The sequence below is a fragment of the Tursiops truncatus genome, chromosome 1 (assembly GCF_011762595.2).
Source record: "Tursiops truncatus isolate mTurTru1 chromosome 1, mTurTru1.mat.Y, whole genome shotgun sequence".
Taxonomy (NCBI): Eukaryota; Metazoa; Chordata; class Mammalia; order Artiodactyla; family Delphinidae; genus Tursiops; species Tursiops truncatus.
In genome coordinates this window covers 21,140,627-21,167,461 of record NC_047034.1, presented here as the reverse complement: position 1 = coordinate 21,167,461, position 26,835 = coordinate 21,140,627, and the positions used below count along the sequence as shown (strand labels likewise).

The window sequence follows — 26,835 nt, the reverse complement described above, 5'->3', positions numbered from 1 at the left end:
GCTTTTCCTGCATCTCCTCAGTGATTTACAGCTGGGTTAGAGAGGCATGTCATCAGGGTCGTACTTACATCTGGGGTTGCCTGATACGGTCCCAGGCCTCGCCCAGCTATCCCGGTGGCCTTGTGGGCAGGGGCTGGTGGGGTGCTGTGAGACGGCCTCATCCACGCAGCTGGTACACAGTCAGGCCCCAGCTCGGCCCAGCCCAGCGAGCCTCTCCTCGGCTGCACGCTAGGGACACCTGGGAGCTCTTAGACCTCTCTGTGCCCAGACCAATTATGGCAGAATCTCTGGGGTGAGTCCAACGTGTGGCCAAGGTTAGGAACCACTTGTTCTGTCTGGGGCTACCGCAGCCGGAGTCTATTACTCGAATGATGTAGGGGTACGTTTGCCCTGCTGTGCTAATCCCTGCTCCCCTGGGGTTCTCAGCCTTGGCCACCTGGTAGCATGTGCCAATGAGGCCCACGTTCACAGGTTCCAGCCTATGCCTTCTTCCAAGGCTGCCGATCGCTGGTCTACCCTGCCTGATGGCTCCCAGATGCATATTATTGGTTATGGAGGCAACAGACAAGAGCGAATGGATGATTTAGGGCATGCCCTTCTTCACTATTCAAAAGTCATTAAATTCAAACGTGCACTAAGTCTGACGGGTGGTGGCTCCCATCAGAAGCGGCCCGTCTAGGAGAGCGAGGTCCTCTGCACACACAGTGCGGCCTCCAGGAGCATCTCCCGGTGCTCTCCGTGCATCGCTGTGGAGCCTGTGCTTTGCAGGTGCCGGTGGCTCTTTGGTCAGCGGTTCCAAGGCCTGGGGGGCTTGTGAAAGCACAGGCTGCTGGGCCCCAGCCCCAGAGTCTCTGATTCCGCAGGTCTGGCTTGGGGCCCGAGGACCTGCACTTTCAACAAGCCCCCCAGGGGTGCTCACGCTGACCCTGGGCCCACACACTCGTGGCTGGGCCAGGCCACGGGGAGGTGCGAGGGCCAGGGCCCTGGTGGCACATGCCTGTGTGGAGTCCCCAGTAGGACAGAGGGGCCCCAGCTCCTGCCTCCGTACTCTCCACCTCTCACTCTGGCCTCCCAGGTGAGGCGTCTGCAATCTGTCCCGCCCCTGGGTTCCTGCTAGAACTCAGTTTGCCCCGTTCCCTTCCCACCTCCCATCCCACACTTCACCTTCTCCCCTGCTGGTTTCCTGTTTCCTCCCCTCGCAGTCATCAGGGAGGGCAAGAATGACATTTAGCCCCTTAACACTTGCACTCGGCCAAGGCCTTGCTGGCCACGCCCCAGCATTCTGCCCAGGGTAGAAAACTGGTGGCGGGGGGGGATCCCAAGGCTGTGGCTGCTCTGTGCCCAGGTCAGCAGGGGCAGGCTGGGGGTCCCGCTGTGCCAAAGAGGGTCGGGTGACCACGAATAGGCACTGTCTACCCTGGGGTGGGCAGTCCAGCTCTGGGTCACACAGAAGTCGCAGCCCTTGCAGCTCACCAGCACCTGCGCTGTCACAGGCATCTTGATGAAGCCTGGTCCTGAAGATACAGTGCCATGGGGAGGCTTAATCACAGCAGCAATAACACCGGCAACAGCGTTTTCAAAGCACTCTGTAGCCACTAATTAGCCCGTGGCCTATGACCACAACCTCCCTCTCCCTCCAGCAAACAGATGGGTCTTGGGGAGCATCTTCTGCCTCCCAGGAGGGCCAGGCCTCCCTCGGGGTGGCCAGCCCCTCTGTCTGCCTCCCTGCCCCGCCCCTCTCCCCCAAATCTGATCACCCTGGTACCTCGTAGAGCAATTTTCCGAGCCAGGCCAAGGTGAGCAGGCCCTCCTGGCTGCTGTTGCTTGGGAACCAGTATTTAAGCCACAGGCCTGTATTGGGGAGCTCAGCGCCACACCCCCAGGTACAGCTGCAGAGTGAGAGTCTGTTGGATTCAATGAGGGATGATTCATGAGGACAGATATCCAGAGAGAAGCTGAGCACACACACGGAGCACACCTGCTGTCCAATCCTTCATTTAAGCAGGAAGAGGGAAAGGGGTCTGGCCAAGGTCAGTGCCTCAACCTGGGCCGGGCACCCAGAGGTGCTCTGAACACATTTGATGATGGACACACGGTGAGCTCACGACAGAATCCAAGGCTTCCTGATTCTCAGCCCAGGGTTAAAAATCAACCGTCCCTAAATTAGTGCGATAAAACCCAACTCTGGGGCCTTCGTCTTCCAGGATTTCACAAGACATTGACCCTGACTGTTGCTTTGCACAGCTGGAGAGCCACAGGGATGAGCACCTGGGCCGGGTCTTCTTCCTGGGCCGCCAGCCTTCCACCCACTCCAGCACCTACGTCAACCTGCGCCAGGTCTCAGCTCGTGTGCAGCTGCCCCCCGGGGAGTACGTGGTGGTGCCGTCCACCTTCGGACCCTTCAAGGACGGCGACTTCTGCCTGAGGGTGTTCTCGGAGAAGAAGGCCAAGGCCCTGGGCGTGTCCTTTCCGTCCGGGGTGGCGGGGGTGACAGAGGGACCTGGCTCCGCGCAGGTGCAGGCCCTGTCGCTGTGTGGGACCTACCCCCGGCTCCCAGAAGAAATTTGTAGAACACCATAGATCTCAAGCGTCCTTCACTAGGTGTCCTGCTACTGCCCCTACACGTTGGTCTGTAGGACATGGGGGAGTTTTCCTTAAAAAAGGTCAAGGCTAGAGAGAAAGGGCACCAGTAACAGCCTGGTTAGAGCGTTTTCCTTGCAGTGGGGATGGGCACCTCATAGAGGAGGATCTAGATGAGAGCACCGCCTCTTCCCTTACACACACCACACACACACACACACCACAAACGTATACCATACACATCCACAACACATACATACACACACACGACACACAACACATACTACACAACATACAACACATACACACACCACAGACATACACACCACATACACAGATCACACACACAACACAGACGTATACCATACACATCCACAACACACACACACACGACACACAACACATACTACACAACATACAACACATACACACAACACAGACATACACACTGCACACACAACACACACACCAGACATACACATAGCACAGACATACACACCACACACATCACACACACCACATACATATACACACCACACACACCACAGACACACACAACACACACACCACAGACATTCACACACCACACACCTTCACACACCACACACCACACATACTACACATACACACCACACACACACGCCGTACATACACACAGACCACATATTACCACACACACACCACAAACAGACCACACACACCTGATATACCTTACACATACCATACACACACATCACACACACCACACATACATAACACATATATAGCACACACATAGACACCACACACATTCCACATACCACACACACACACACACACACCACACTGCACCACGTAAACCATGTGCGTGTGTGCATGGACACGTGGGCTGTGGGCTTGGTGGCTCATTCCTCAGACACCATTTCAACAGGGATTCACATAGCTGGGTTCCTAGGGCAAGATGAGAATAGTAACTGGGGCAAGGTGGGGAGAGAATTCCCCAGAAGAGTGATCCACCAGGGGGAACATTCTAGATTCCATGGGGTGCCCACTGAACTTGGCAGTTCTTGTCTCTGGTGAAAAACTCAGGGTGGGGGGGGTGGTTGGGGAGGTGAAGGGAGGGGTCCTGGTTCAGTTTATGCAGTTTGGTGCTAGTAGGAACTGAAGGTCTTGCGTAGGAATCCAATCCCTCAGCAGAGCTAAAAACTTCCTAAAAGAACCTAGCCATTAGCTGTATGTTTGACTTACTCAAATTTGTTTTTTTCTCTCTTTGTGTTTTAGGGAAATTGGGGATGTAGTAGCTGGAAGCCCACATGAGGTATGCCGCATTTTAGTACGCCAAGCTCTAACACTGATGCATAGCAGTCATTTGGGATTTCTTATTGATTCATAACTGCTCTTTATATACTGAGGACGATAACTTTATTCATCAGGGCCACAACATTTTCTAGGTCCTGGCTCTTCCTGATGAAGATGAGATAGACACAGCACCCGGAACCCAGACTTTGTAACACATTCCTACCCCATAGGGGGAGTCTGAGTGTCCCCCACATTCAGGCAGGTGGATCCTCAGAGCACTTGCTGTGAGCTTGAGCACTTCTGGGTGGGATGGAGAAGGCGATGGGAGAAAGAGATCTAGTCCCTGCTCTTAGACAGACCTCCATCCAGTCTTTTAGACAAATGACAGAAGCATAAGGAAAAAGATGAAGGGCAGCTCACGCCAGCAATGGATCTAAGCCTGTGTGAATGTAGTCTGAGGGTGCTGGAGTGAACACCTCCTTTGGGAGGCTCCGTGGGGGAGGTCATTTCAGAGCAGACTTTGGAGGAAGAAATGCACAGAGTTTGTGGGTTCACCTGCCTCACTCCCTCTACCCCTCCCTCCCTGCCCTGTTTCTCAGATGCGGTGCACAGAGGCAGCACGTTGAGTGTGCCTGTTTTGTGAGGGGTAGTGGTATTATTTGGCATATATCAAATCTTTAAGCTCTTATTTCTGCAGATGCATGAGGAGGTGCCAAAGATGGACCCATCTTGCCCTGGGGGCGGGGCAGTTATGCCGTGAGTCTATTAGATAGAAAACGTGTGCCCCATTGTCTGTTCCTTCTCATTCCCATTAGTCTCTGAACTGGACTTGGTGTCCAGTAGTTAAGCTAATGGTCAGTAGTGGCCCCTGCCTTGAGTCAGCTGCAGTTCCTGGCACCAGAGGCCCTTTCTGTGCTTCTGCCTCTGGGTGGTCCCAGCTGGTTAGAGCTCTCCCTCCTGCCCCCTTCCCCTTCCGCACTGCAGGTAGATGCCAGCTCAGCCTCTTCACTGCCCCCCAGGCCTTGTCTCTCACAGTAGCTGCTCCTCCTAGTGGTCCCAAGTGTGTTAGAAAGGCCAGTGTGCCAGTGTGGAGGGGGTGGATCTGAGTCCACAATTCAGGTGGGAAGAACTATCCTTCCCCCACTCCCCCTTTTTTTTCCCTGCTAAATCAACTTAAAACTGACTCTACCATCATCAACAATACTACAAATAATAAATGCTGGAGAGGGCGTGGAGAAAAGAGAACCCTCCTACACTGTTGGTGGGAATGTAAATTGGTACAGCTACTATGGAGAACAGTATGGAGGTTCCTTAAAAAAACTAGAAATAGAGCTATCACATGACCCAGCAATCCCACTCCCGGCCACATATCCAGAGAAAACCTTAATTCGAAAAGACATGTGCAACCACAATGTTCATAGCAGCACTATTTACAATAGCCCAGACATGGAAGCAACTCAAGTCTCCATCAACAGATGAATAGATAAAGAAGATGTGGTCTATATGATGATGAAATATTACTCAACCATAAAAAAGAATGAAATAATGCCATTTGCAGAAACATGGATGGACCTAGAGAATATCATACTAAGTGAAGTAAGTCAGACAAAGACAAATATAATATGACATCACTTATATGTAGAATCTAAAAAAATGATACAAATGAACTTATTTACAAAATAGAAACAGACTCAGACATAGAAAACAAATATATGGTTACCAAAGGAGAAAAGAGGGGGAAGGATAAATTAGGAGTTTGGGATTAACAGATACACACTACAATATATAAAATAGGTAAACAGCAAAGACCTAGTATAACTATACTCAATATCTTGTAATAAACCATAATGGAAAGAATATGAGAAAGAAAATATATACATATATTCTTTCTCATACTCTGAATATATATATTTGAATCACTTTTCTGTACACCAGAAACTAACACAATATTGTAAATCAACTACACTTTAATAAAAAAAACTTACTGGGCTTCCCTGGTGGCACAGTGGTTGAGAGTCCGCCTGCCGATGCAGGGGACACGGGTTCGTGCCCCGGTCCGGGAAGATCCCACATGTCGCAGAGCGGCTGGGCCCGTGAGCCATGGCTGCTGAGCCTGTGCGTCCGGAGCCTGTGCTCCACAACGGGAGAGGCCACAACAGTGAGAGGCCCGCGTACCGCAAAAACAACAACAACAACAACAAAACCCCAAAACTTACTAAAGCCCCATTTCAGGAGTTCAATATCAGTCATTGTCGGGGTGCACCGTCTCCACCTCCCATGGTCTTGGGGTTTTCTGAAACACCAGGAAGTCTGTACCAGTCACGGGTCCTCACTGTTCTTGCTTGAGATGCCCACTGTCTCAGCTCAGCTCCTTCATGTCTGGCAGCTCTTGGGCTTCTGTACTAGGTCTGCGGCTTAGAATCTTTGGTAAACTAGGAGTCGCCAGGCCTAGGGGACAACCGTCCCTTGAGGTCCCCAGAGCATATGTATGGAGCCATACAAGGGTTCCCATATTTCAGGGCCCTGGGAACGGCCAACATCTTCTTGGTCTCAGGGAAACTTGGTCTTTTCTCTTTAAGGTACCCCTCCCCCTGACACACACACACACACACACACACACACACACACACACACATGCCACAGGGATAATATATTCAGGGACTTAAGACTTTACAGGAGACAGGAAGAGCCATTGCCCTTGCCTTCAAGAACTTCTGTTTTCCTCCCTCCAGAAATCTCCAAGACTTGGACAGCTGGACATTTAAAGGGCCTGCTTGGAATGGGGGAGGGAAAAAAGAAAGCAATTGAGAAGGGTTGCAAAGATGCTGTCAACATGTAATATGACAACAGTAAAATAATACCTGTTTTTGCCAGGTTGCCTTACCATTTCCAAAGCGTTTTCATGTATATTTTCTCAGAGCAACAGATAATTCCACTACATTAAGGTCCTTGAAAGCAAGGACCATGTCTTGTTCACCACTACATCTCAGACACAGATACAGAACAGTTCCCAACATGCGCCGGGTGTCCAGTAAATATTTTTTTGAAGGAGTGAACGAACTGAAGTACCGTTTGCCAGACCCTGTATGCCATCATTTAAAAGCATCTTTCTCCCTGGTATCCAGAAACTCCCGTGTACAATGACATCCCCTAGTGGTGAAGTACCTGCTATGCACCCGCTTGTGCCCGTGTCCATTTTTTCTTTCACTTTTTTAAAATAAATTTTTATTGGAGTATAGCTGCTTTACAATGTTGTGTTAGTTTCTGCTGTACAGCAAAGAGAATCAGCAATACATATACATATAACCCCTCTTTTTTGTTTTTCCTTCCATTTAGGTCACCACAGAGCACTGAGTAAAGTTCCCTGTGCTATGCAGTACGTTCTCATTCGTTATCTATTTTATACATAGTAGTGTACAAATGTCAATAGCAATCTCCCAGTTCATCCCGCCGCCCCCCCTTCCAAGGGGGACTTGAACTTTTCATATGCTTTGATATTGCACGTTTTCATGTATAACTTGTGTCATTTTTATAAGTACAGTATTTGAATGTCTGCATGATTCCTAGGTAAGAAGGCCATACAGTTGCTTTAATAGAATCCTCCCTATTACTGCAGTTGACTTCTATAGCCAGGACCTTCCCAGTCCCTGAGGGAGAACAGTAGAACTGGAAGGCAGGAATAGTAAGGCCGGTGCTGTAGAGCTGGAGAAGGTGGGTCTGAGCAGCCAGCCCAACCGCAGCCCTGAGATTTATCCTTATTGAAATGTATAGCTCTAGTCTATTTCTTCCTTTTTTTAGAGATTTTTTTTTTGATGTGGACCATTTTTAAAGTCTTTATTGAATTTGTTACAATACTGCTTCTGTTTTATGTTTTGGTTTTTTGGCCACGAGGCATGTGGGATCTTAGCTCCCTGACCAGGGATCAAACCTCCACCCCCTGCATTGGAAGGTGAAGCCTTAATCACTGGACCGCCAGGGAAGTCCCTTTCTCTCTCTCTTTCTTGCCCCCTCCCCCCCTCCTTCCCTTCCTTCCTTCCTTTCTTTCCAGTTCATACTCATTTTCCCCCAGAATAATAGAATATTACTGTATGTTCAGAATCTGTAGACTTCACACTAGATTCAGGTTATCGTATATTTTATTACATGGACGATATAAAGCTTTTATTCTACAAGACCACTTTAAAATCATACATGTGTGATGAGAAGTATTTATCATTTCTTCTAAAAACTTTAGATGTATTTTTGGATTTACTCCTCATAAATGTAAACAGTATGATAGGCATTAAAACCCCTGTGTTATCGACGAGGAAGCAGAGCCCTGGCGAGGTTGAGTTGCAGTAGGATGCTGAGAGCAGCTGCTCTGGGGATCAGACTGGTGGCTGGTGAAACAGCGCACAAGCTTGACTTTGAATCCTGCCTCCACCATGTACCAGGTGTGTAATCTTGGCCTGCTACTTAACACTTTTAAACCTCAGTTTCTCCATCTGTGAAATGTGGATAGCAATGAGACCAATCTCATAGAGTACTCATGAGTATTAAATGAACCAATCTATGTATAGTACCTGACAGGTAGTAAGTGCTCAACAAAGGTAAGTACTATTACTACCGCTGCTACTCTTTTGTTTTTTTGTTTTTTTTTTGTGGTACGCGGGCCTCTCACTGTTTTGGCCTCTCCGTATGCGGAGCACAGGCTCCAGACGCGCAGGCTCCGCGGCATGTGGGATCTTCCCGGACCGGGGCACGAACCCGCATCCCCTGCATCGGCAGGCGGACTCTCAACCACTGCGCCACCAGGGAAGCCCCACTGCTACTCTTAATAGTACAGTATCATTGGGCCAGATCAGGCCTTTTGTACTTTCCTGAGGGATGGTTTTGGAAGAAATTGACTTGGTTTTCTGAAATTCTTCAAGACATCTGGGAAACTTGTGACTTTTCTGTCTGGTGATGACAGTTGAGGAGTTTCATTCCATTTTGCAAAGAGCCCATGGTCATATCAGAAAGTCTCTGGACAGTCATTCATATAATGATTAGCAATTTTCGAAGGACTTTGACACACATTAGTTCTCATTTGATTCTCAAATGACCCCATGTAACAAGCCTAGTTAATTTAATACTGGACTTGAGGAAATGGATGTCAGAGCCCTGAGATGGAGTTTCGTAATTGGTCAGTGCGGTGTTTGAACTCCTGTCTTCTGGCTTCCAGTTCTGCTGTTTCCACTAGGCTGTGATTTTAACTCCTTTTTAATCATGTTGCTATTTCAGAATCTGGTGAAAGCTAAGAAAACACATGTTAACGTTACTCCCAATTTTCATGCAATACCTGAAGTTCACAGACCCCTTGAAGGTCATCAGTGAATCTCTTTTAGGAGCCCACAGACCCAGACCGAGATTCTCTGCTGTCAGTGTTGCCACCGATCTCTGAAAGCGATTCAGGGTTGAAATCAGAAATTCAGGGTTGGTGGGGATCACTTCCTCACATCGCTGATAGAGGGAGCCCCTAGACCCCTGGACCTTGCTGGATGGAGAGCTCCTGGGGCCAGGACCTTGGACCTCTCCTGTTTACTGTCATGTACCCCCATCCACCCAGTGTCTGACACACGACAGATATGCGACAGATGTAGTGAGTGACGAGCGAATGAATTTTAAATCTTTGTCTTTCATTCTCCTCAACGAGTCCCATCTTAACTTTGCAATTGCCCTGCCTTTTAGCCACACCCCAATGAGGTGGACAAGAAGACGGCCAGCTCTGGAGCCTGTTTGAGAAGCTTGCAGGGAAGGTGAGTACAGGGCATAGACAGGCTCCCAGATAGGCAGGAGAGTGTTCTGGAAAGCTCAGCTCACCTGAGTCTTTCCCCTCGCATCTCCGTGAGTATAAACGATGAGGCCGCAGGTCTCCGGTCCCCCAACTCTGTCTGTTGCCACTTTCCTCTCTTAAACCTGAGAGGCCTTTCCTGCACTGCTGGGGAGCGGAATCTTGGGACCAAGGCCATTTTTCTTGCTGTGTTGACTGCTTTTTGAGAAAACAGAAAATCCGAATCTCTAGATCCTACCAAAAGCCTTTCTGTGTGTAAACTGGCCCTGTTGGATCAGAGCCCTGACTTTATAAAAAGCGGGGAGGCAAAATTTCCCTATATCAATATCCTTCAGAGATGAGAGGAATCGCTCAACCCAGGTGGCAGGCGGCTCAGTTAACCTGGCCTGGGATTAGTGTTCACCGGCCCGCCGCCCTGCCTGCCCTCAGGGACACCAGCGGAGCTTGGGCTGCGGAATTCAAGTTGGCCCAGGTGCCGGCACCGCTCAGGGGCACATGGAGCCAGGGGAAGACGCTGGTGTGCCCCCTGCTTCTTCCCTCCCTGTCCTGCTGACTTAGCTTATTGTGATTCCAGTCCTGTGAGGCCATAAGTCAGAGCAGACTCAGGACTGCAAGTGTCACAACTGGCCCCATAGATACAGTGAATGCACCGCTCTTTGAAGGATAATAAGGTTTGCCAAAGGGCCTTGGAAGGCATCCGTCATCTTGGGCGGCCATAACAATGTACTGCAGACTGGGAAGCATATGAAACAGAATAAAGAGAAATTTATTTCTCACAGTTCTGGAGGCTGGAAGTCTGAGATCAGGCATGGTTGGATTCTGGGGAGGGCCTTCCTCTAGCTTGCAGACTGTTGAAGTCTCACTGTGTCCTCACAAGGTGGAAAGAGGGTGAGGGATCTGTCTGGGGTTCCTTTTATAAGGGCATTAATCCCACTCAAAAGGGCTTCACCGTCATGACCTAATCACCTCCCAAAAGTCTCTCCTCCTAATACTATGACATTGGGGATTGGATTTCAACATATGAATTTTTGGGGACACAAACATTCAGTCCATAACAGAAGGTAAAAACAATGCTCTCCACCCTGCAGGGAAGCTCAGAGCCACTTTCTAGATTTAAGGATAGCGTAGAAGAAAATACATCAGAATCCTTGCAGAAGATAAAACCTGGGAACAAAATTCCTTTATATAGCCATTAAAAAAAGCTTTGCAAAAATGAGTCAATCTGTGTTTTAGATGGGCGCTCAGACCAGTGTTTTTGCTAACAAAACCTTGTTGCCTTAGCTGCCAAGGGACCATATTTTATTTAGAACATCAAGACTGATAACAAAGTAGAAGTTCCTATTTGTATAGTTCTTCACGTACCTTATCTTTTCTGTCCGGCCTGGTGGGACAGTATCGGTCACTGTCCCTGCTCTGCGGGTGAAGGGTCAGGCACAGAGAGTTAAGGAGCTTGCTGGGGCACAAGGCCCGGTGAGGGACAGGCCAAGATCTCAACATCCCATTCTTGGCCTGGAGGCTTTTCAGAGGGTCCCCACGTCTTGTTATTGGGACTGACCGTGCCGTGCTTGAATGAGGCCAGCTGTGCTCACAGGCAAGGCTGCCCTGTGCAGCTCCCACCTCCCTGGTTTCTAGTAGAATAGCCTGGGCCTGGCTGGTGGAGGCGGGGAGAAGTGGGGCCCCATGGGGACAAGTGATAAGACCACACCTCACCAGAGGAAGTGACTTGGCTAAGGTCGCATGGAGAGTAAGGGACGGAATCACGACTGGAACCCAGATCTCAGTCCAGCATCCCTTCTCTGAGCCTCATTCATCGTCCTGCCCGAGGTCTGCCCTCCAGCTCAGAGTTAAGGGACGAACTGTCCTACTGGCTCAGTGTTTATCCCAAATGCACGTGGGAAATCCTACTCCCCTAAATCTCTACTTCCAGTTTGAGATGGGCTATGCGTGAAATAGCAACTCCCATAGGTGCAGTGAGGAAAGCGGGCACTTTGGGGTGAGACAGTCTTAGGTTTCTGCCACTGGTGGCTGTGAACCCCCAGCAGTTACATCACATGGAAATGACAATTACATGGTGAATGTATATGGTGTTTAGCAATCACAGTTTCCTTAACTCTAACATGGGTGCAGAGCTGTTGTGAGGGTTTGAGGATGTCCCACATCAGGCGTGTGGCCCCTCAGCACTGCCTCCTATTATTGCTTCTTGCCATGTCTTGGTCTTGGGTTAGGCAAGCCCGGAGAAAGGCAGCAGGCACCGTGTGCAGCCTTCTGCAGAAGGTGTACCCCGCTCACGCCATTAATATACACTTCCCACCCGGCTATGGGGGCCCCAGAAAAACTGTGAATTGGAGTTTTTAAAAGATGTCGCAGCCTTTTAAAATCATAGAGTCAGTGGACCTGGTGTCTGACTCTACATGAATTTAATGTCTTGAAACGCTTGTCAGGACCTGACGTGATTTGCATTTGGGTTCCTCTTTCTAGGATTCTGAGATCAGAATGAACTCAAGACGGCTCTGAATGAGGTGAACTCAAGATGGCTCTGAATGAGGTGTTTTCCAAACGTAAGTTCTTCCTTGGGGCTTTTCAGGAAGTCTGGGAGCCTAAGACAGATGCTGGGGTGGGGGTGGGGTAAGGATAGGTGCAGGCACTGGGCCAGGGGCACTGCAGATGGGGACAAGGGGCCTTTGGCCTCTGGCCCGGGGCCCTGATTCCCTCTGGGCTGATGGAGCATCCAGCAGGTGGGAGAGGCTGGAGCGGGAGGGGTGCTGGGCCGGATGAAGGCGGGGCTTGTGCTGGGGCCAACCGACCCTGCAGGAAGGAGTCCTGAGTCTTGGAAGGAAAGAAGTTGGGCTGAGAGTAAGTGAAATTTTCCCGCCAAATTTATAACTTTGATACAGTGGGAAACTGCGCAGATTGAAGATCTTGTTCTGTAGCACATCCCTGGGGAAAGCGTGTGGAGGGGAGGATTCTGACTGTCCTAGGTTGTGACAGTTCTCCGTCTTTAGACTTTAGCAAGCCCCGGGGGCTGTCAGAGGATCCAGCTGCACCCAGGTTGAGGAAAGCCTTGCTCCTTCCCTCTGAACCGCAGCCCCATGTAAGCTGGCACGGAACTGGCTTCTTGTTGGGCCCAGGGCTGGGCCAGGGTCAGGCTTCCGCCTGGTTGAGTGACGGGCATGTTCACCCATGGCAACAGGACAGGGGATGAGCATGCAGGATGGAGGGGCAAGGCCGCTTGTGTGCCCACCTGGGGCCGAGCAGCTCCCCAGGGCTCAGAGCCCAGGCGCAGGCTCAGAGACACCCCGCCCTGCTCCAGCTCTCCCTCCTGCCTTGCAGAGAAAGAGCCCAGGGAGGAAGAGAGGATTTGCAGGGCCTTTGGTTCCTTCCTGCCTTGGCTCTCAGGTGTGGGCAAAGTGAGTATGGAGCCAGGGATGGCTGTAGCTCCCAGGAGATACCTGCAATTTAGCAGTAAGGATAACAGCTGCCGTTTGAGAGGCTGTGTGTCATGGTTGAAAGCTTGGGCTATGGAGACGGGTGGCCTGCGTTTAAATCCCAGCTCTGCCTGGGTCGTGTGATCTTGAGCAAATTATTTAACCTCTCTGGGCCTCAGTTTCCTTATCTATAAAATAGGGATGAGAGTATCTACCACATGGGGTTATTTGGAGGAGTAGAAGTACAGTGCTTAGAACGATACCTAGCCAATAAAAAGTCAGCTGGTTTATTAAGAACTTGCTTATACCAAGCACTGCGCTAAGAAGTTCACTTCCATTATCTCATTTTAGCCCCAATTAGCTTTGGGGGCAAGTACTGTTCTTATTGATGGAGAAAGAAACCAAAGCTCAGAGATATTAGTTTGCTGAAGTCCCGGTGGCTTGTGAGTAGCAAAGCTGAGGTTCAGACACTGAACCCCGATGCCAGTGCCCACCTGTGCCACCCCCAGGGGGCCCCGCCCAGGAGCCCGCCGCCATGCTCTCTCCTTTCTGTGGCGCTCACATCTGGCTCCGTACTCTGGCTGGCGTCCTCAGTGGCTTCCTACCAGGGAGATTATTTCCCCTGCCTTCAAATGATCCTGATTCCCTCCCTTCTTTTCTATTTAAATATTTAGGAACAGACATCAAATTCGATGGATTCAACATCAACACTTGCAGGGAGATGATCAGCCTGATGGATGCATCCTTTAAACGTCACATTATTTTTACTCTGATCCTGATTTTCAGGACTCCTCCACCTCTCCCAGTGAGATGGAGGCAAGGGAAAGAGGGAGAAGGGAACCAGCATTTTCTGAGCATATGGCAGGTACTTGCTTGAGCTGTAAAGGAAAATGTCATCTCATTTTTGCTCCTCAGTAAGCACGAGATGATCCATTTTACAGGTGAAGAAACTGAGATGTGCCCTGTTGAAGTGACTTGTTTAAAATCCTTTAATTCAAAGACAGCAACTATGTGGCATTTGTGACCCTCCTCCTGTTCATCACAGTATTCCTCCCACGAGGCTCCTCCCACGAGGCCCCTCCCTCCTCCTTCTCCCCGGCTGTTTCTATCCCCGTCTGTCTTTGTCTCTCAGTATTGACACGGCCACCACCAGTAGTTGAGAAATATCACACAGGATAAAACCTGTTTGTCACTCTGACCCAGTTTAACCCTCGCTGTGTATTGAAGAATGAGTAAGAGACTTGGGGAGGAATGGGGAAGGTGAGGGCATCCTAGGTGGAAGGAACGGCTTAAATGAAGCGCAGAGTGGGGAAGTGTGGAACATCACGTACTTGAAACTTGGCCTCAGGTGGGTCCAGGTTACCGTTCTCCATGGTGCTGCTGGTGAAGGTGATTTCTTGGAAAACTGGAGCCTAGGAGGGTGCCCCTCAGTTCTGAGGGCTTCATCCGTGATAAGATCTGATGACCTTTGGGGCGGTGGGAATGAACTGTACTTACACGGTAGTCATGCAGAGGAGTCCTGGTTAGCCAGCACGCGTGTGCTGCCCTCTGGTGGGGGTGTCAGCCACGGAGAGCGGGTGCTATCCTTGTGGTCCCAGAGCTTCAGACGCTGGGACTCTCCAGCGCTGTGTCCTTCTGTGAGGTCGGCATGGTCCACAGTTTAATTCGTGAGCCACAAAGAACTGTTAAGCGTCGATTCATTTTTCTACAAATAGTTCCTTGATTTCTGAATCATTCTTCTCAAACTTGCCTATCGACTTTAACTTAGATTTGAGGGTGACCTTGTAGTCACTCACTCATTGTTCCCAGGGGTATTTGCATTTTCATGGCTCCAGGAGGACCGTGACTCAGTCATTCTTCAAGAGGGTCTGTTCCACGATTTGGATGCTTTGGGGCAGAGGTTCTGAACCCGGATATGCAGCAGAGCTGCCCATGGAGCCTTGTGTAAATATAACAGCCTTATTGAGATATAATTCACATACCACCCAATGTAGCCATTTATAGGGTACAGTTCTATGGTTTTTAGTATATTCACAGAGTTGTATAAACATCAACCACCCATTTTAGAGCATTTTTATCACCCCCAAAAGAGGCCCTGCACCCATATTAGCAGTCACTCACCTTTTCCTCTCAACAACCTGAAACCCTCTGCCCTACAACAACTTTGTCTATAGATTTGCCTGTTCCGGATATTTTCATGTAAATGGAATCATATAACATGTGGTTCACTATAGCATGTATCAGCACTTAAAAACCATGAGGTTTTAACAATCCAGTTGCCTGAGTCTCACTCCTGGAGATGCTGATTCATTAAGTCTGGGATGGGGCCCGGGAGTCTGTAGGCAATTCCATCTGGGATTGAGGATACATTGGTGCTCTGGGACAAGGGCTTTGGAACAGACAGGAGTCCAAGTTCTGGCTCCACCACAGTTATTAAATGCTCTGAACCTCAGTTTCTTCTCCCAGAAAATGGAATAACAATATGTAGACTTGTGAGGATGAAATGAGATACAAGTATACATGGGACTAGCTAGACCAGAGCGTTAGCCCTCCTTGTAGACTACTCTTCTCAGGTATGTTGGTCGAAGTATTAGGACTTGAAGGCTGTGGTGCATCCAACACTCAGCGTGGATCGTGGAAATAAGGACACAGAGTTTCTTAAAGGGTGAGGTTTATACTCTTGGATGTAAATGTGACTTTTTGTTTAGCTAGTTGAAGGAGGTGGGAATGATGTTCTGTTTCAGAATTTTAACATCTGAGCTGTAACACACTGGTGTCTAGCGATTAGTTGGGATGGCTGAGAAAAGGGTAGAGTTTCAAAGAGACTGAACTTCATGAGGGTAGGGACAGTTCAAAACCAGCCCCCCAGGTCGAGCCCAGTGCTTATCAATATTGCTGGACACAGAGAATTGCACACAACCCCTGGCCTGTTTGGGTTGAGCAGTGGCCTATGAGCCAGCTGTGCTCCTGGGACCATGTCCCAGGGTCCCAGGAATCAGTGTTGAGAAGCTCAGAGCTCCTGCAGGACACCAGACAAACATCTGTAGACCGTGTGGCAGAGAATCCCAATCCCGTGCTCCTGAGGACTCTTCTGATAACATTTTTTTAAAAAAAATATTTATTTATTTGGCTGCGCTGGGTCTTAGTTGTGGCATGCACGATCTTCGTTGCCATGTGTGGGATCTTTATTGCGGCATGCAGGATCTTTAGTTGCGGCATGCGGGATCTTTAGTTGCGGCATGTGAACTCTTAGTTGTGGCATGTGGGATCTAGTTCCCTGACCAGGGATCGAACCCAGGCTCCCTGCATTAGGAGCACAGAGTCTTAGCCACTGGACCACGAGGAAAGTCCCTCTGATAACATTTTGACATCAACTATCAATGACATCAATATCAACCAGACATTTAAATCTGGAAGGGAATTTACAACAGACCATAGAGCTCAACCCCTCAATGACCCAGGATGACGAGGGTGCTGGATGCTAATGAACGGAGGGCGTTAGGCTCCTGACTTGCCCTTTGCTCCTAGCTCTGTACCTGACCTCAAAGGAGGGCCTTGGTGAGTGTTTGACTCTTTAATCTTTATTTGAATTTGTCTCCCACCAACATTTCCCACCGTGACCCCAGGGCCCTGCTTACTACAGACACGGATGTTCACTGAGGTCTTCAGACACTCACTGTGCAAGGTCACAAGAGAACGAAATCCATAGAGCATGTGGAATCTGGGCTTGATCATGTTGGCCTTTAACCTGCTTAGAGCAATGGGACGGGCACCTTGGGGCTGGTGGAATTCAAGATGCTCTGTTTGAAGATCCAGAAGTAGCTGGTAACCCCTCTCCCTGTTGTGCATACTCTGGGCTCTTGTCACCGTCCTCTGTTCTGTTTCTAGACCCTCGCCTTCCGTGACACCCATTCCTGATCTATTTGCTGCCCTGGTCTGACCAGATCCTTCATCATGGTCAAAGGCAACACCAAACCTGGACATACTGTTCAGGAAGGACTAAGGAGTCAATGAGAGATTGCCAGTTCTGTCAACGGAAGTGCTGTCAATGTGCCAGTGCTGTCACAGGAAGTTCCCCTGTTCACAGGGCAAAAGGACTAGCACCGGCCCTCAGCCCAAGCTCTTAATTTTGTTCTGGAAACTTCTTGGGAGGAATCAGTGAAGCCTTCTCTAAGGGTGTCCGTGGCCTTCTGAGGAAGTGGTGGGGTGGAGGGAGATGGTTCTGCAGGGGCACAAAAAGCTGTTTTCTACCTGGAAATTTACTTTACGAGATCTATCGGGAAACTGATTATAACCACTCGGGGACCATGGATGCCCACGAGATGAGGACAGCCCTGAAGAAGGCAGGTGAGGACACATCCTGTAGACAAGGTCTTGAGAGCCAGATGTACTCACTTTATTTTATTTTTAAAAACTTTTATTTATTTATTTAACATTTTAATTGAAGTATAATTGTTTTACAATGGTGGGTTAGCTTCTGCATTATAACAAAGTGAATCAGTTATACATATACATATATCACCATATCTCCTCCCTCTTGCGTCTCCCTCCCAGTCTCCCTATCCCACCCCTCTAGGTGGTCACAAAGCACTGAGCTGATCTCCCTGTGCTATGCAGCTGCTTCCCACTAGCTATCTATTTTACATTTGGTAGTATATATATGTCCATATATACACTACCACTCTCTCACTTTGTCCCAACTTACCCTTCCCCATCTCCGTGTCCTCAAGTCCATTCTCTAGTAGGTCTGCATCTTTATTACCATCTTGCTCCTAGGTTCTTCATGCCTTTTTTTTTTTTTTTTACATTCCATATGTATATGTTAGCATACAGTATTTGTTTTGCTCTTTCTGACATACTTCACTCTGTATGACAGACTCTATGTCAATCCACCTCACTACAAATAACTCAATTTCACTTCTTTTTATGGCTGAGTAATATTCCATTGTATACATGTGCCACATCTTCTTTATCCATTCATCCGATGATGGACACTTAGGTTGTTTCCATCTCCTGGTTATTGTAAATAGAGCTGTAATGAACATTTTGGTACATGACTCTTTTTGAATTATGGTTTTCTCAGGGTATATGCCCAGTAGTGGGATTGCTGGGTCATATGGTAGTTCTATTTGTAGTTTATTAAGGAACCTCCATACTGTTCTCCATAGTGGCTGTACCAATTCACATTCCCACCAGCAGTGCAAGAGTGTTCCCTTTTCTCCACACCCTCTCCAGCATTTATTGTTTCTAGATTTTTTGACGATGGTCATTCTGACTGGTGTGAGATGATATCTCATTGTAGTTTTGATTTGCATTTCTCTAATGATTAATGATGTTGAGCATTCTTTCATGTGTTTGTTGGCAGTCTGTATATCTTCTTTGGAGAAATGTCTATTTAGGTCTTCTGCCCATGTTTGGATTGGGTTGGCTGTTTTTTCGTTATTGAGCTGCATGAGCTGCTTGTAAATTTTGCAGATTAATCCCTGTCAGTTGCCTCATTTGCAAATATATTCTCCCATTCTGAGGGTTGTCTTTTGGTCTTGTTTATGGTCTCCCTTGCTGTGCAAAAGCTTTGAATTTTCATTAGGTCCCATTTGTTTATTTTTGTTTTTATTTCCCTTTCTCTAGGAGGTGGGTCAAAAAGGATCTTGCTGTGATTTATGTCATAGAGTGCTCTGCCTGTTTTCCTCTAAGAGTTTGATAGTTTCTGGCCTTACACTTAGGTCTTTAATCCATTTTGAGGATGGTGTGTTTTTGTGTATGGTGTTAGGGAGTGTTCGAATCTCATACTTTTACATGTACCTGTCCAGTTTTCCCAGCACCACCTATTGTAGAGGCTGTCCTTTCTCCACTGTACATTCCTGCCTCCTTTATCAAAGATAAGGTGACCGTATGTGCGTGGGTTTATCTCTGGGCTTTCTATCCTGTTCCATTGATCTATCATCCTGTTTCTGTGCCAGTACCATACTGTCTTGATTACTGTAGCTTTGTAGTGTAGTCTGAAGTCAAGGAGCCTGATTCCTCTAGCTCCGTTTTTCGTTCTCAAGATTGCTTTGGCTATTCGGGGTCTTTTGTGTTTCCATACAAATTGTGAAATTTTTTGTTCTAGTTCTGTGAAAAATGACAGTGGTAGTTTGATAGGGATTGCATTGAATCTGTAGATTGCTTTGGGTAGTAGAGTCATTTTCACAATGTTGATTCTTCCAATCCAAGAACATGGTATATCTCTCCATCTATTTGTATCATCTTTAATTTCTTTCATCAGTGTCTTATAATTTTCTGCATACAGGTTTTTTGTCTCCTTAGGTAGGTTTATTCCTAGATATTTTATTCTTTTTGTTGCAATGGTAACTGGGAGTGTTTTCTTGATTTCACTTTCAGATTTTTCATCATTAGAGTATAGGAATGCCAGAGATTTCTGTGCATTGATTTTGTATCCTGCTACTTTACCAAATTCATTGATTAGCTCTACTACTTTTCTAGTAGCATCTTTAGGATTCTCTATGTATAGTATCATGTCAACTGCAAACAGTGACAGCTTTACTTCTTCTTTTCCAATTTGGATTCTTTTATTTCCTTTTCTTCTCTGATTGCTGTGGCTAAAACTTCCAAAACTATGTTGAATAAGAGTGGTGAGAGTGGGCAACCTTGTCTTGTTCCTGATCTTAGTGGAAATGCTTTCAGTTTTTCACCATTGAGGACGAAATTGGCTGTGGGTTTGTCATATATGGCCTTTATTATGTTGAGGAAAGTTCCCTCTATGCCTACTTTCTGGAGGGTTTTTATCATAAATGGGTGTTGAATTTTGTCAAAAGCTTTCTCTGTGTCTATTGAGATGACCATATGGTTTTTCTCCTTCAATTTGTTAATATGGTGTATCACATTGACTGATTTGCGTATATTGAAGAATCCTTGCATTCCTGGAATAAACCCCACTTGATCGTGGTGTATGATCCTTTTAATATGCTGTTGGATTCTGTTTGGTAGTATTTTGTTGAGGATTTTTGCATCTATGTTCATCAGTGATATTGGCCTGTATTTTTCTTTCTTTGTGACATCCTTCTCTGGTTTTGGTATCAAGGTGATGGTGGCCTTGTAAAATGAGTTTGGGAGTGTTCCTCCCTCTGCTATATTTTGGAAGAGTCTGAGAAGGATAGGTGTTAGCTCTTCTCTAAATGTTTGATAGAATTCGCCTGTGAAGCCATCTGGTCCTGGGCTTTTGTCTGTTGGAAAATTTTTAATCACAGTTTCAATTTCATTGCTTGTGATTGGTCTTCATATTTTCTGTTTCTTCCTGATTCAGTCTTGGCAGGTTGTGCATTTCTAAGAATTTGTCCATTTCTTCCAGGTTGTCCATTTTATTGGCATAGAGTTGCTTGTAGTAATCTCTCATGATCTTTTGTATTTCTGTAGTGTCAGTTGTTCTCCTTTTTCATTTCTAATTCTATTGATTTGAGTCTTTTCCCTTTTTTTCTTGATGAGCCTGGCTAATAGTTTATCAATTTTGTTTACCTTCTCAAAGAACCAGCTTTTAGTTTTATTGATCTTTGCTATCACTTCCTTCATTTCTTTTTCATTTATTTCTGACGTGATCTTTATGATTTCTTTCTTTCTGCTAACGTTGGGGTTTTTTTGTTCTTCTTTCTCTAATTGCTTTAGGTTCAAGGTTAGGTTGTTTATTTGAGATGTTTCCTGTTTCGTAAGGTAGGATTGTATTGCTATAAACTTCCCTCTTAGAACTGCTTTTGCTGCATCCCATAGATTTTGGGTCGTCGTGTCTCCATTGTCATTTGTTTCTAGGTATTTTTTAAATTTCCTCTTTGATTTCTTCAGTGATCACTTCGTTATTAAGTATTGTATTGTTTAGCCTCCATGTGTTTGTATTTTTTACAGATCATTTGCTGTAATTGATATCTAGTCTCATAGCGTTGTGGTCGGAAAAGATACTTGATACGATTTCAATTTTCTTAAATTTACCAAGGCTTGATTTGTGACCCAAGATATGATCTATCCTGGAGAATGTTCCATGAGCAGTTGAGAAAAATGTGTATTCTGTTGTTTTTGGATGGAATGTCCTATAAATATCAATTAAGTCCATCTTGTTTAATGTATCATTTAAAGCTGTGTTTCCTTATTTATTTTCATTTTGGATGATCTGTCCATTGGTGAAAGTGGGGTGCTAACGTCCCCTACTATGAATGTGTTACTGTCAATTTCCCCTTTTATGGCTGTTAGTATTTGCCTTATGTATTGAGGTGCTCCTATGTTGGGTGCATAAATATTTACAATTGTTATATCTTCTTCTTGGATCGATCCCTTGATCATTATGTAGTGTCCTTCTTTGTCTCTTCTAATAGGCTTTGTTTTAAAGTCTATTTTGTCTGATATGAGAATTGCTACTCCAGCTTTCTTTTGGTTTCCATTTTCATGGAATATCTTTTTCCATCCCCTTACTTTCAGTGTGTATGTGTCTCTAGGTCTGAAGTGGGTCTCTTGTAGACAGCATATATATGGGTCTTGTTTTTGTATCCACTCAGCCAATCTGTGTCTTTTGGTGGGAGCATTCAGTCCATTTACATTTAAGGTAATTATCGATATGTATGTTCCCATTCCCATTTTCTTAACTGTTTTGGGTTCGTTATTGTAGGTCTTTTCCTTCTCTGGTGTTTCTTGCCTAGAGAAGTTCCTTTAGCAGTTGTTGTAGAGCTGGTTTGGTGGTGCTGAACTCTCTCAGCTTTTGCTTGTCTGTAAAGGTTTTAATTTCTCCATCAAATCTGAATGAGATCCTTGCTGGGTAGAGTAATCTTGGTTGCAGGTTTTTCTCCTTCATCACTTTCAATATGTCCTGCCAGTCCCTTCTGGCTTGTGGAGTTTCTGCTGAAAGATCAGCTGTTAACCTTATGGGGATTCCCTTGCGTGTTATTTGTTGTTTTTCCCTTGCTGCTTTTAATATGTTTTCTTTGTATTTAATTTTTGACAGTTTGATTAACATGTGTCTTGGCGTATTTCTCCTTGGATTTATCCTGTATGGGACAAAAAAAAAAAAAAAAAGAAAACCTAGTACAAATTTGTGACTGAGCTATTCCAATTTTATGAATTAATCTTAAAAAAAATTCATCAATCAAATCAACACCAGATTATAAAGAATTTTTACTGAAATTTGTTTTTTAACACCTCCAAAAGAGAAACAACCCAAATGTCTAAGAAAATGTTAATAATAACATATTTTCACATATTCAGCTATGTAATATAATTAGGAATAAAAATGATGATTTCAAAAAAAAAAAAACCCGGACAGACAGAACCCTGGGAGAAATGGTAAAAGCAAAACTATACAGACAAGATCACACACAGAAGCATATGCATACACACTCACAAAAAGAAAAAAAAGGGGGAAAAAAAAATCGTTGCTCCCAAAGTCCACCTCCTCAATTTGGGATGATTCATTGTCTATTCAGGTATTCCACAGATGCAGGTACATCAAGTTGATTGTGGAGATTTAATCCGCTGCTCCTGAGGCTGCTGGGAGAGATTTCTCCTTCTCTTCTTTGTTCGCACAGCTCCCAGGGGCTCAGCTTTGGATTGGGCCCCGCCTCTGCGTGTAGGTCGCTGGAGGGCGTCTGTTCTTCGCTCAGACAGGACTGGATTAAAGGAGCAGCTGATTCGGCAGCTCTGGCTCACTCAGGCCGGCAGCGGGGGCGGGGCGAGCCTGCGGCGGCAGAGGCCAGCATGACGTTGCACCAGCCTGAGGCGCGCCGTGCGTTCTCCCGGGAAAGTTGTCCCTGGATCCCGGGACCCTGGCAGTGGCGGGCTGCACAGTCTCCCCGGAAGGGGGGTGTGGACAGTGATCTGTGCTTGTACACAGGCTTCTTAGTGGCAGCAGCAGCGGCCTTAGCGTCTCATGCCCGTCTCTGGGGTCCGCGCTTTTAGCCGCGGCTCACGCACGTCTCTGGAGCTCCTTTAAGCAGCGCTTTAATCTCCTCTCCTCGCGCACGAGGAAACAAAGCAGGAAGAAAAAGTCTCTTGTCTCTTCGGCAGCTCCAGACTTTTCCCGGACTCCCTCCCAGCTAGCTGTGGTGCACTAGCCCCTTCAGGCTGTGTTCACGCCGCCAACCCCAGTCCTCTCCGTGAGCTCCGACCGAAGCCCGAGCCTCAGCTCCCAGCGCCGCCCACGCGGGCGGGGGACCAGACAAGCCTCTCGGCCTGGTGAGTGCCGGTCGGCCCTGATCCTCTGTGCGGGAATCTTGCCGCTTTGCTCTCCGCACCCCTGTTGCTGTGCTCTCCTCCGCAGCTTCGAAGCTCCCCCCTCCGCCTCCCGCAGTCTCCGCCCGCGAAGGGGCTTCTAGTGTGTGGAAACTTTTCCTCCTTCACAGCTCCCTCCCACTGGTGCAGGCCCCGTCCCTATCCTTTTGTCTCTGTTTTTTCTGTTTTCGTTTGCCCTACCCAGGTACGTGGGGAGTTCCTTGCCTTTTGGGAGGTCTGAGGTCTTCTGCCAGCGTTCTGTAGGTGTTCTGTAGGAGTTGTGCCACATGTAGATGTATTTCTGATGTATTTGTGGGGAGGAAGGTGATCTCCGAGTCTTACTCTTCCGCCATCTTGAAGCTCCTCCTTTATTTATTTTTGACCGTGTCGGGTCTTGGTTGCGCCATGCGGGATCTTTTGCTGTGGTGTGTGGGCTCTGTAGTTGCAGCACGCGGGCTCTGTAGTTGTGGTGTGAGAGCTTAGCAGTTGCAGCACATGGACTTAGTTGCCCCATGGCATGTGGGATCTTAGTTCCCCAACCAGGGATCGAACCTGCGTCCTCTGCATTGGAAGGTGGATTCTTAACCACTGGACCACCAGGGAAGTCCCAAGATGTGCTCATTTTAAACTCTTAATATGATGGTTGCTAATGACCATCAGTGGCAGTTACCTTATGTTGGATGTCAATGTGACAACAAATATTTGTTCAGCACCTTCCTTATCTGGGGAGGAGGGAATGTTGCTGGATTCTTTAGACTTTTTCTAAGGACTTTGCCTGTTACTGGGAAGGTGACAGCAATCACAGGGGACGGGGCTGTGAAGGGGATGGTCAGGAGAGACCATCCCCTCACGTTCCCTGTTTTTTCTTGCTGTAGCCAATGTGATGCACAGCTGAGTTAGTATTGGAGCTACAGGCCTTATTCTTGGATCAGGGAGGAGGCTTATCCTGTTGAGGATTATCTAAAAGGAGACTGATTGGATGACTAGACCCATCTGGTATCTTCTGAAGGGGGCAGCGTCAGGCCTGAGTCAGCCCTGATTTCTGCTGTAGACAGGGCCGAGCCCCCCACTCCACCCATAACCTTGGCCCCCTTCTGCCCGTAGGTTTCACCCTTAGCAACCAGGTACAGCAGACCATTTCCATGCGGTATGCATGCAGCAAACTTGGCATCGACTTTGACAGCTTCCTTGCTTGTATGATCTGCCTGGAGACCCTCTTCAGTGAGTCACTCTCTCCTTTAACCCTATCTCATTTCTCCTGCGGTGCGGAGAGGGGCAGGGGGCAGGGCCAGCAAGCAGAACCAGACAGGCTTCAGAAACTGTGGCATCCTTGGGGGAGGGGAAGCAGAAACTAAAGCGGCCGAGGAAGCCCAAGCTGGCCACGCCCAAAGTGCTGCCTTCTCTGGGAGATTTAAAAAGATTGTTGTCGGCTTCCCTGGTGGCGCAGTGGTTGAGAGTCTACCTGCCGATGCAGGGGACACGGGTTCGTGCCCCGGTCCGGGAAGATCCCACGTGCCACGGAGCAGCTGGGCCCGTGAGCCATGGCCTCTGAGCCTGCGCGTCCGGAGCCTGTGCTCTGCAACGGGAAAGATTGTTGTGCACCTACTACATGCAGTCACTGGGCCAAATGAATGAGTCCCAGCAACGGCCCTTAAATGACTTTTAACATCTGTGCCTCCATGGGGATCATACTGAGAGTGTGTGTCACTTCCCAGGGAGGGAATAGGGATCTCCTTCTGGAAGCCTTTAGATGGTCTAGTGCCCCCTTGGGCTCATGCTAAGGTATCATATTAAGGGAGGGAGTTTTCCTTCCAGTGAGGGCTGGGAAGTGGTAAATTCTAATGGGGAAAGGTCAGTGACTGGATTACCCACAAATGGGGAAACCACCTCTGTTCCACGACCCCATCGCCAACCCCTGTTGAAAGAATTGCAAGTTTCTAGAGCTTCTGAGGGTGGAGATGGCAAAAGGACCTTCTCTGCTCACATCTGGAGGTTTGTCTAATTGGGCAAGGGGACATCTGCTGTCTAAAACCCTCACCCTGGGCACTGGATCCAGATCTAGCTTTTCAGGGTCCCTGAAGCTGAGTGGGAGCTGGGAAGGGGGCAGGGGCCGGGGGAAGGTACCAGGTGGGGTGGACAGAGACAGCTCTCTTTGGCTGTTCCAAAGTCCAGGAACATCCCCATCTGATTTCATTCGTTCTCTGTCATTCTAGAACTGTTCAGCCTTCTGAACAAGGACCAGAATGGCATTGTCCGGCTCTCTCTGGCAGAGGTAAGTGGTTTTGATAAACTGCTTGGTGATGATACTTGAACATTCTTGGATGGTATTGCTGCCGGGCGCTGTTAATTCACACTGACTTGTCTTATTTCCATGTGGATGCAACACATGTTCTATGGCAGGCATTGCCGGGAGGAGTGTCATTGTCATCAATCTTTCAAATATTATTTATTATTATTATTATTATTATTGTTGTTTTAAAGATAAAGCTACAGTTACATATGAGATCATTTCAAGGATGCAAGCTCTTATTAATTTGGATGGAATGGTGGGTGGTAGGTATAATTTAAAGTGCCTAACTTTTAGGACCAGGCATCTTTGATTGACGTATAGAAGGATATCAGAAACAAAGAATTAAATTGCAACAGGATAGAGTGCAGATGCAAAATAGATGGGTGTAAATTACTGTGTACAAAGCCCATAATGTCTTACGCTGACAACGTCGTGCCCTTCCCCTGTGGAGGGCTGCAGCCTGCGCAGCAGGGCCTTTATTGGCCTGTGGGGATGCAGGCGTGGGTATGTGCTGAGGGGCCAGGCCAGGAGGCATTGCCCTAGATCTGTTTCTCAGGCAGAGGAACTAGAGCACCAGGTTATTCCTGGCCCTGCCTAGTTGTCTGGGTACAACCACTCCTTTTCTTCTCTAGAATGGGAATGTCATTGACCCCTTTCAGTGATCTAGGGAAGGCCCTCCTGGAAGCATGTCTGTGGATGTCTACAAACACCCGCTCAATAGTGTTGGACCTGAAACTTTTGGAAGTCCCTTTGGGGCTAAGCTTTTCCTAAGTCACTTTTCCATGGGGCTCTGGCTCAGGGGGTAGTGACCTAGTTAAGGGCTTCCTTGCTTCCTCCTGTTGAGCAAGGCACTTACTGGAGGACACAGCTAGAACAAGTCATACCACGTGAGGCAGGAGAGCGCCTCTGGCGCAGTCACATCAGCTCCTGAGGACCCCTGAGCTCACCCCGATCTCCTTATTTTGCAGTGGCTGTGCTGTATGTTGGTCTGACCCAGGGTTGTGGACATTGGTGATGCTCCCTGCCAGCCTGCTTGCCTCTTTTCTCCCTTTCTTTACAGTTTTGTGAACATTTATCCTCAAGGGGGCATTCACTGGTGATTCATCTCTTCCTTGCCGTTTCTTGTTCCCTGAGATCCTGGCCTGTCCCACTGGAGCAGTCCGGGGAGCCCGAGATCTCTTTCAGCAGCATTTAAGCTGATCCCAGAG

The 26,835-nt window shown here is 47.6% G+C and overlaps 1 protein-coding gene across 1 annotated transcript in view; it reads left to right on the top strand.

The window, feature by feature from the left end:
• The window catches only part of CAPN8 (calpain 8), a 61,790-nt gene extending 35,171 nt beyond the window's left edge, over positions 1 to 26,619 (top strand). Inside the window, 12 exon segments of the mRNA XM_073796460.1 lie at positions 2,245 to 2,462; positions 3,841 to 3,877; positions 9,568 to 9,583; positions 9,586 to 9,635; positions 12,149 to 12,190; positions 12,192 to 12,228; positions 13,770 to 13,834; positions 16,852 to 16,916; positions 17,360 to 17,442; positions 24,442 to 24,558; positions 25,551 to 25,609; positions 26,596 to 26,619. Of these exon segments, the coding sequence (XP_073652561.1) occupies positions 2,245 to 2,462; positions 3,841 to 3,877; positions 9,568 to 9,583; positions 9,586 to 9,635; positions 12,149 to 12,190; positions 12,192 to 12,228; positions 13,770 to 13,834; positions 16,852 to 16,916; positions 17,360 to 17,442; positions 24,442 to 24,558; positions 25,551 to 25,609; positions 26,596 to 26,619 (813 nt within the window).
• Positions 26,620 to 26,835: the final 216 nt, after the last annotated feature.